At 44.8% G+C, this 9982-nt stretch overlaps 1 protein-coding gene across 3 annotated transcripts; it reads left to right on the forward strand.

The window, feature by feature from the left end:
* Window positions 1–1777: 1777 nt before the first annotated feature.
* CNOT8 (CCR4-NOT transcription complex subunit 8) lies at window positions 1778–9484 on the forward strand. Of its 3 annotated transcripts, none has more exons than XM_030504708.1 (7): window positions 1778–1872; window positions 2660–2857; window positions 4463–4656; window positions 5987–6148; window positions 6967–7111; window positions 7712–7822; window positions 8146–9484. In XM_030504708.1, exons 2-7 carry the CDS (start codon window positions 2741–2743, stop codon window positions 8293–8295), a joined length of 879 nt encoding a protein of 292 aa, XP_030360568.1. In that variant the 5' UTR covers window positions 1778–1872; window positions 2660–2740; the 3' UTR covers window positions 8296–9484. The 3 variants fall into 3 exon arrangements, with proteins under 3 accessions (XP_030360568.1, XP_030360569.1, XP_030360570.1); XM_030504709.1 differs by having other exon boundaries at window positions 1853–2279; XM_030504710.1 differs by having other exon boundaries at window positions 1855–1990.
* The last annotated feature ends 498 nt before the right edge of the window (window positions 9485–9982 follow it).

The following is a 9982-nucleotide window of genomic DNA, read 5'->3' on the forward strand; positions in this document are numbered from 1 at the left end:
TATGATGTATTAAATCTACACACACAAAGTGTTTGAACTCTGGTCCTAACTAAAGAGGGTGTGAGGAGTCTTCAGGAACCTGCTTTGGAGGCTGGACCTGGAATCAAGTTTGGTAACTTCCAAATACAAGAACTATGGGACTTTCTTAAAGAGCAGGGTGCCTTTCCTGCTATTCTTCATCTTCATTAGCCGTGATCAAAATTAGCCATAATTGAAACAAACAAATTCTGATCTCCTTGAGCAAAACATGTCTCCAGCTTTCCCCAACAGTGGTTCTAAACATCCTTGAATAGCTTTTTTCCCAACTACACACAAACCATTAAAGATTACAAATGCCATTTATCACAAGTGATTATTTCCTGCAATACGTTTTGTATTAGAGTAGCAAGGCACACATATTTTTTCTGCCCTGAGATGATCCATCTTCTCTTTCCCCCCTGGATTTACCATACCTTCAAGTGATGAGTTTATGAGCAAGAAAAATGACATACCTATTTTGCTCTGAACTCTTTAGGGGGAAAAATCTAACCTTACACTTAGAGAGTGCTGTAATCCAACCTGCTGTATTTACCTGCTAACAACGTCTGTTTCCTTGCATGAAATCCCAGCCTCAAGTGATCACGAGAAGAAAGGCGATTACATTCCGCCAGTCTAGCAGAATATTATTATTGCCTAATATATAAATTATGCAACACAAGAGACTGCAGAGCTAAGGCGAAATGGTGGCTATCTATCATCTGTGAAGACAAACTGTGAATCAAAATAGCGTTCAATAATGGGATGTCATAAGATGCTGACGGCACCAAGATCACTTGATGGAGAGCAGCAGTCGGAAAAACCTCTTCTTTTCTAGAAGTTACATTGCTGCTGAGGGATGAACATTAAACCTGAGACACTGAACTATGTCTGAAGTGTAAAAGATGCCAAGATTTGGTTTTCCAGATACTTTTATGGAAATAGTAGGCAAGTAGCTGAGATTTAATGGGCAGGTATCAATTCTGCATCAGTACCAGAACCGCAGTATTCGATAGCAGATACAACCCTGTCCAGAAGGCTGCAGTCTAAAAGAAAGGAAATACTATCTAAGCTTAATTATAGCAGATAAGCTTCCAAATAAATTGTATATCTGCCGTCAGCATCAGCCAGCAAAGCAACTGTTGGTGGCTACGTTACACAAGAAGCCACATTACGCTGCTTCATTGGATACAAACATCCGTGCTAATGTAATTTAAATAGCATTTAAACAGCCATTCAAATATTTAAACAGCAATTTAAATAGCAGTATCTGAATGGGGCGTGCAAGGATGCTGGAAAGGGACTGTTCATCAGGGACTGTAGTGATAGGACAAGGTGCCATGGGTTCAAACAGAAACAGGGGAGATTTAGGTTAGATATAAAGAAGCTGTTCCCTGTGAGGGTGCTGAGGCGCTGGCACACGGTGCCCAGAGAAGCTGTGGCTGCCCCATCCCTGGTAGTGTTCCCCAGGCAGAGGGAGACACCAACCACCCTTACCCCCCTCCCAGCGCGGCTAATGGACTCGCCCGGTCTCCCTCCTCAGGAAACCCGGGCGATCCCATTACCCGCAGTGGGGGGGGGGGAACGGTGAGACAGACACCCCACCACGACTCCCTCAGCTGTGCGCAGGCGCACTGCGCGCACAGCCCCGCCTGTGCCCGCCTTGCCCCTCCGCGGGAGCGCGCCCCGGGGGCGGCTTCTGCGTAAGTCTCGCGAGATCTCAACCAAACCCCGGCCAACGGGCGGAACGGAAATCCCGCCCCTTTCCCTCAGGGTGAGGGAGAGGGGGAAAAGAGAGAGACAGCGAGGCCGTATCGCGCATGCGCAGTGGCTGATCGGGCCCGGGCTTCCGGGCAGGTACCGGGGGGTGTGTGTGTCTATGGGGGGTGCGGGCAGGGGATGGCGATGGGGAGCGGCGGAGCAGACGAGTCGCGGGGGGCACTGAGGGATAGAGCGGCGCCCCGCGCGCGACCAGGTGCGGGCGGGGCGGCGCCGGGGCCTCCGCGGCTGAGGGGGCGGTGGGAGGGCTGAGGGAGAGCGGGCGCCAGCGCCGCTCCACCGGCACCATTGGGTGCCCCCCGGCCTCGTTGGGTGCCCCCCGGCTTCGTTGGGTCCCCTCCGGCCGCCGATGCCCGAGGCTGGGATCGTTGTGCCCGTGTTGCTGCAGGGAATGGTGAACAACCGTCGGTTTAGCGCTGAAACTGCCGTTAGTACAAGCTGAAAGACCTCACCTCAGCGCTTGCCGGGTTACGCCGGAGGAGCTGGTGTGTATAAATGCGTTCTGTGGCTGTTTCTAAAGGCTGTCGCAATAAGTGAATGTTAAACGTGAGGATTCTCCGCTTGCACATCTGAGGGCCGAAAGTTTCTGAGCTTATGGCAGGAGAAAAGGAGAGGGGAAATGATTCTCTTCACGAATAACTGCTCTGTTAGTTGTGCGTCCGCTCCTGTTACCTGAATGGATGCGCTCAATCTCGTTCAGCGTATTTATGGGAAGCTATAAAAGCAAGGAAAAACCTTGGTGCAAACGTTAAATGGGTTATTTTGAAGCTGAAAATGGAAGTGTGACCGACTCCAGCAAAGCGTTCGTTCTCATTCGTAGCTCTTTCTTTATATCAAGCATTATTTATTGATCTCTTTAACACAGCACACTGATAAGATCGCGCAGTTTGCAGTTCAACCCTTCATCTGGATTCAACATCGGTCCCTTTCCTGTGGTCCCTGCAAGATGCCGGCGGCACTTGCAGAGAACAGCCAAGTGATCTGTGAAGTGTGGGCAAACAACCTGGAGGAAGAGATGAGGAAAATCCGAGAGATTGTTCTGAGTTACAGCTACATTGCGATGGTGAGTGTTTTATACTGCATCTGACTGCCTTAGTCAAGGGATTTTGGGGGTAGGGGAAGAAGTTGATTCTTGAGTGAGAAATGATTTCAGTCAAACTGAGCTAGAAGTGGTGAAAAAGTAGAAAGCTGTTCAGTAGAAGCTTCCCAGGGTCTACTACAAGTAGTGCTGAGTATGGATTGAATGAAAGGGAAGAGATACATACCTTAAAAACATGAATTCACTTAATATTTTGCTGTTCATAACTTACTACTTTGTGCCACAGAAAAACAAAACAGGTCAGGTGTACAATTGGGTTTAAATCCTTAGTTCTCCACCAGTGTATTTGTCCTTTGAATGTCTTTCCCTGTTTGGTTATGGAAGATGCAGTGGTCCTGTAGGAGAAAAGGTCTGCAAGTGGCGACTACTCAGCTGGGCTGCTGACTACTCAACTAGTCAGCTGGTCTTTTAGTGAGCTCAGATGTTCATTCTTAGGGAAGAGAAATATTCTGGCTCTAAGTACAACAGCGTGTTCAGAAAGCTTTGTTTAAGAAGACCAGAATCTCCCCCAGGTGGGAGGAATCTCTTCCTGCTCTTAAAGTCTTGGCTGGAGCCGGTTATTTACATAGATAACTGGGGTTAGTTATGATACTGGAAGTTACACCAGCTTTGCTTAGGAACACTAAACTTCAAGATATGAGAGTCCTTAACAAAAGCATGGCATAAAACCACATGCCCCCGCAGAGTGTGTAGTATTTTAGAGTAGAACACAGCTGTGTAAGTGAATACGAGTTTTGGTTACCACATGTCAGTGGGAAATGAGCTTTCTTGCCTCTCTTTGGTCTCACTGAAACTTTGCTTGTGACGTGTGTTTAGCAGCTCTGCTGACAAGAGTGGACACACAGGGATCTTGGGCAAGGGAGAGATTTGTGCCAGATATGCAGCACTGGGTTCTTCATGAAAGGTTTTGCACACGCTCTGGTCAATAGAAGTGACATGACCTAATCTGAGAACAAAAATAGTGTGGAAGTTGGGGTTTCAGCAGAGATAGCACATGGTCACTGGCCAGGTAAAATGTTTTTCATCTCGTAGATGCTTGCTCTGTTGTTAAGGTCTGTTTTGATTGGCAGAAGTGTTCATTCATGTGGGCATTGGCTGTTCCTCAAAACCAGGCAGGTTATCACCATCTAGACTATCAAATGAAGATGCTCAGAGTGCTGAATTTAACTTCTATTTAGAATATGAAAGAACACTGAATAAATAAATTTTTAAAGTCCATTCTTAGTAGATTTAGGGAAAATGAGAGAGTCCTTTGTGAGAGAGGTGTTTAGATTCTACAATAGTGCATATTGGATGAGTTTGTAACATTTTTGTTGTGGAATAAAAACTGCAAGAAGGGATACTTGTAATAAATGAGTGAATGCAGTGGTTAACAAATTGTGTGGGGTTTTATAGTGTCTGACATGCAGCAGGTTAAAACGTGTCTGAATATGGAAAAAGTGGTGGGGGGAAGTGATTTTTACAGAACAACTTAGAGAATGCAGTGCTGAGACCTGCGAGGCTCCTAATAGAGTGATAATGACTCCTAATAGACCCAGTGGTGAAATAAGCTTTTCCCTTTTCTCCTAGGACACGGAGTTTCCTGGAGTTGTCGTAAGGCCAATCGGAGAATTCCGCAGCTCCATAGACTATCAGTACCAGCTCCTTCGGTGTAACGTTGACCTGCTGAAAATTATCCAGCTGGGTCTGACTTTCACAAATGAGAAAGGAGAATATCCTTCTGGGATCAACACCTGGCAGTTCAACTTCAAGTTCAACCTCACGTGAGTCTCCTGAGCTCGGGAATAATCACCTTTTCTCTCCTGCTAAAGCGATGCTTTGGCAGACACAGGTGTCTGTCCATCACTGGCTGGTTCTGAGCAATAAACGTTCAGATTCTAACACAGGTTTTTGTGGGAAACTGTTGTGGCATGAATGGAGTTTGCAGTCTTTCTGGAAGCCAAAGCCATGCCAGAATCGTATCCTTAATACCCTTTTCCTGTAGTTTTATGTTCCTTAAACTTTTTTTCTGGAACAGTGTTATAGTCTGAAACTTTATACATTTTATATACATATCTATATATAAACATATAGATAAATCTCTTTCTGCTAAAAATAAATGGATGTGCTGTTTTCAGCAGAAAGGAAAATACCTCTTTACAGATCCTTGCTAAAATGTAAACTGGGATCTAAAGAAGCATGTTGATGTAATTGTCACACCAGTTCGGGAGAATGAATCTTGCTCAATGGAGTGTGGCAGTTGTTCGTGTCTCCTCCATACTGCAATATCCTGGGTTGCAGCTGAAACAAGTTTCATTATCCCTCCCCCTGTAATTGTAAAGACAAACTCAGCATAATTACCTCTAGAGCTGCCTGGAAATAGAGGGTTTATCTGGCAAACCCACACATTTCTACGAAATCAATGAGTGTTTTTATGGAACTGTCATTGGAGAACATGACAAAAACTCATAGCTGGTATGTGCTGATCATCCAGTTCTTGAACCTCAAAGTTGCAGACTCTGCTTCCACAAACTTGCGAGCCTCTTGAAGTATTGAAATCGCAGTGAAGTTTGCACGGTGTGATCACTTCACGTGACTCAATTATCATATTTGGCCTGAATTTTGCTGTGTGTTGTCACGTCCGTCCCTCCCCCAACCCTCAAATGAAACCAACCAGTGTGAAAGTTGGGTTCCTGCTCAGCTCTCCACCAAGCGTCTCATCACTCATCCCTGTCTTCCTTCCTGAGTCAAGTATTAGGCAATTTTGTTTACTCCCAGAGATAGAGCTGGAGATGATGATACGGTGGTGTGTGAAGTGAAGAAGAAAAATGTAGACAGGAATGATGCTCAGTGCTTTGGAGTTGCACATCTGCTTACGTGGGAGAATTCCCCTTTTTCTCTGGGCTCTCATCCACGATGCTTCCGTCCACTGTGCGGAAGTGACATTTTCCAAAGCCATTCAGTTCTACAGAGGAATCTTTGGAATTTGCACTAGCAACAGAATTATTAAGGATTGCAGAATAGGTTGTTAGAAATGTAGGAGCCTGCAGCAGGGGTTTTAAAACTGATGACATTTGGTAGCACCTGAAGTGCAAAGCTGCTTTTCTCCTTCAGGGAGGACATGTACTCTCAGGATTCCATAGACCTCCTCGCCAGCTCTGGGCTGCAGTTCCAGAAGCATGAAGAAGAAGGGATCGATACCCTGCATTTTGCTGAGTTGCTTATGACATCTGGGGTCGTGCTTAGTGACAGTGTGAAGTGGCTGTCCTTCCACAGGTAGGTCCGGGGTGGTCACTGATGCTGGCAAGAGAGAAATCTCTTTTTGATTGAAATACCACTGCTTTTGTCCGTGGAGACTGACACAGATTTTAGGGAGAACAATTAGCAGCTCTACAGTTCTTAAAATGAGCTTAAAGATATGAAGGCCAAGTTTAAGAAGTCAGGACAGTTGGCTCTTTATTTTATCCTAGCACTTGCTGTGGTCTGGATTTTGTGTACGTGTTGCTTGCAAATCCTTTTGCTGCTGCAGTCTTCCTCTCTGGAAGAAGTTGAAATATGATTTCTACACTTAGTAACTTGTGTGCATTGTAAAGTAAGGGTTTTGTTCCTTCTTCCTTACAGTGTTGATGGTGTTCCCAGCTTCCATCTTGTGTTTATGTAAATTTATGTAGTTGAGATGTCTTTCTTGTAGAGTTTCAAGCAACTTGATGACAAAGCCTCTGGTCCTTGATACTATCGCAAGTGAAAGGACTTGAGAGAGGAGGAGGTGGTGGCGACAGATGCTTCCAGGGTTTCCTGCTTTTCTGTATTGCCCATAGCTACAGAAACTTGCAGTGTCGGGAAGAAAAGTTTGTTCTTCCCAGTGGCTTAGCTGTTCCACAAGAGGTTAGGGAGGCGCCCAGGGAGCATGCAGAAGTCCTGCACTGACATAGATGATCAGGATGAATTCTGGCTCTGATCCAGAGGGGTTTTATGAATGTCAGAAAATGTGGAGGTCTGAAAGCACATAAAACTCTTGTGAAAAATGAGGTATTGGTACCAACTGAGTGCAGGTGTTTTCTGCTTATCTGATTTCTCTCTGTTTTTGTTTTCAGTGGTTATGACTTTGGCTACATGGTGAAGTTGTTGACAGATTCCAGGTTACCAGAAGAGGAACATGAATTTTTCCATATCTTGAACCTTTTCTTCCCATCTATCTATGATGTAAAGTACTTAATGAAGAGCTGCAAAAACCTCAAGGTACTTGTATGTCCCCAGCAAGCGATGACAGGCATCAACCCTGTAAATTGTAAAGCCAAGTGACAGAACTGCTGCATGTGTCATCTTTGAACTGGAACGTGTTTAAACGCTGGTAGTCACACATAAGCACCTATGACTAAGTTTGTATCTCATAGATAACTGCCTCCCTGGCTTTAGTCTTATCAATATGTATATTACAGAGGGGATGTTCCCATAACCTTCCGGTTTGTGTATCAGTAATGTCAGAGGCTAATTACAGTGCAGCAGTGCTTATCTGCCCTGTGCAAGGTGGAGTATTTCTTCTTACATGAACTGCTCCATGGCTTGATTGGACACTCAGAGGCTTGAAAATAACTTATCTACTGAATCACAGCTTTGTTTGAGGAAGGGAGAGGGCCAGCATTTGTAACCTATGAATGTACCCACAGTCATGTCAGTATCTGCAGAAGGAAAGCAAGGTTCCTGAGTTTGGGACGAGTATTTATGCATTCTTGAACAATATTTACTACTGTGTTTCACTCAGCACGTTTTTGGACAAGTGTGTCAATTCTGGTAAGAGATGGGTGTTCCAACATAAACCCTGTTGTGTTCTCGGTGCAGGGCGGCCTTCAGGAAGTGGCGGATCAGCTGGATTTGCAGCGAATTGGACGACAGCACCAGGCAGGATCGGACTCTCTCCTCACGGGAATGGCATTTTTCAGAATGAAAGAGGTACTGTGGTGGTCTTCTTCACAGTTCTTCTTTCTCCAGTTCCTATCCATAAATGTCAATGTGCACAATGTGGGTTTGGTTTTGTTTTGGGGGGGGGGGCAGGTTTGAGCCTTGTGGCCATCACACTTCAAACTGTCAACAATAGGAGGTGTTGCTATTGGCACAGACTTCTGTTTGCTCCTCTTGTATGTCCCTACTTTATTTCACATGCTGCATCTTGGAGGTGGCTGACTTCAAATGAGCTTCTTTAGTGAACATGGGGTGCTTTCTGATTTAGAGGCACAGTTAAACAGTACCTGTTCATTCCTTTTCTTAACCTGCAGTTGTTTTTTGAGGATACAATTGATGATGCGAAGTACTGCGGGCGGCTCTATGGCCTCGGCACAGGAGTGGCTCAGAAACAGAATGAAGATGTGGACTCAGCCCAGGAGAAAATGAGCATTTTGGCTATTATCAACAACATGCAGCCGTGACGAGCGGCACCCCTCAGCACAACGTGGTTTTACCATATTGGCAGCTGCTGTCCTCAACCATTTTCCCTAACACTGTCTCCAACAAAAGGCATCTACAGCACATCCAGCCTACACAAGGCCTGCAGTTTTGCTGAAGAGCTGCATCTTCATTTGAAACCCACAAGAAGAGAGTGGACTGAATTCCTAATGCCAGCATTTGTGGTTTGCCATCTTTTTAATACCAAGGGCAAAAGAACCTACTGTATATACCTCTGGTTTTTTCCTCTTTATACTGTACAGAATCTGCAAGGAAGACTTAAGGGTAGAATATTGAGTAGAGCTGAGGGTCTGGAAATCCAGTGAAAATGGACACAGACATGCACAGAGATTTGTACATTGTGCTTTATAAAGCTTATTTTAAAACTTCTGCACGTTGTGAGGGTGACTGCTTCACCTCATGTGTTGCTTATTTTATCTTGGTGTGGTCTGTGGAAATTGCTCCCTTTTCATCACTGCGGAGGTTTGGGAACAGGTGACATTAAAAATGATCCTTGCAGCTAAAAATATTCAGAGATTTGCTTTAACAACAGTGGGGATGGATATTCCTGGAGCTGATGTGAGCAGCTCTCCATAGTTTCTAATTCTGTGTGGTACAGGTTGACCCACACTGAGCCTCAGCTTAGTTCTTACGGGTGTTAAGGAACTGTTCTGGAAATAGCTTAAGCAGCCTAAAAGTTTGCCTTTGGCAGAGGCTTGGACCAATGCTTTGACTTTAGTTTTCTTCAACTTAACCTCCAAATTTTATTCTTCTCCTTGCAACACAGGTAGGTCAGCAGATGGATAAATACTTGTTCCTCTTTTCCCCTCACTTCTCCAGCCCCTAATTTTACGATCTGCTTAACAACAAACCAACCAGCTCCATTTCTCTTCATTATCAACATCTGAAGGCATCAGAGGATGGAGGAACAACTTGGGATTCTGACTTTTTAGAAAATGAGCTGTTCTATTTTCAACAGCTCTAATATTTCTTAAAAGAAAAGCCCCTTTAACCCTTTTGGACATGGCAAGCTTAAAATGTTAAGATTTTATCTTGCATTTTAAACAAGCTTAACCGATCCATGCGTAGGAGCTGAGCTTTAGAGCTGGTGTTTCAAATGCTTGTAAATACTACTTGTTTTTAATTTTTGTAAAATAAATTTTTTTAAACCAGGCTTTGGTTTGGATTTTCCATCAAACACTAAAATTCCCAAAGTTGAGGCTTTATCTGAAGTCGAGTGATACATGCTCAAAGATGCTCAACTTTCTTTGACCATTTATGATGCACTGCTGGGGTAGTTCTTAGTAAAATCTTCCTTTTGAGGTTATTGTAGGGGAGCTGATGGAAGTTGAGCTCAAGCTGTCTTTGGGGGACTGCAGCTCTCTTCCTGCCCACCTCAGCACAGCTGGCGGTGGTGCTGAGTGTTCTTTCAGTGCAGCATTAGCCAAATCTGGTTTGCTTATCTGTTCTGCGTGAAGTTTTCCTGCTCCATCTAAGCTTGCTTGAAGGGGAAGAGGCTGTTTGGTGAAGCACTGGCTCCCCCTCCTGGATTGCAAATGCTTTGGACAGAACGTGGCAAGTTCAAGTTGGTGGCAGCAGTTTACTGCATTAATACATCTTGTAGTATAACCCCCCCCCCCCTTTCACCTACTGCTCAAGTTGTTCTGAGGC

The sequence above is a fragment of the Strigops habroptila genome, chromosome 12 (assembly GCF_004027225.2).
Source record: "Strigops habroptila isolate Jane chromosome 12, bStrHab1.2.pri, whole genome shotgun sequence".
NCBI lineage: Eukaryota > Metazoa > Chordata > Aves > Psittaciformes > Psittacidae > Strigops > Strigops habroptila.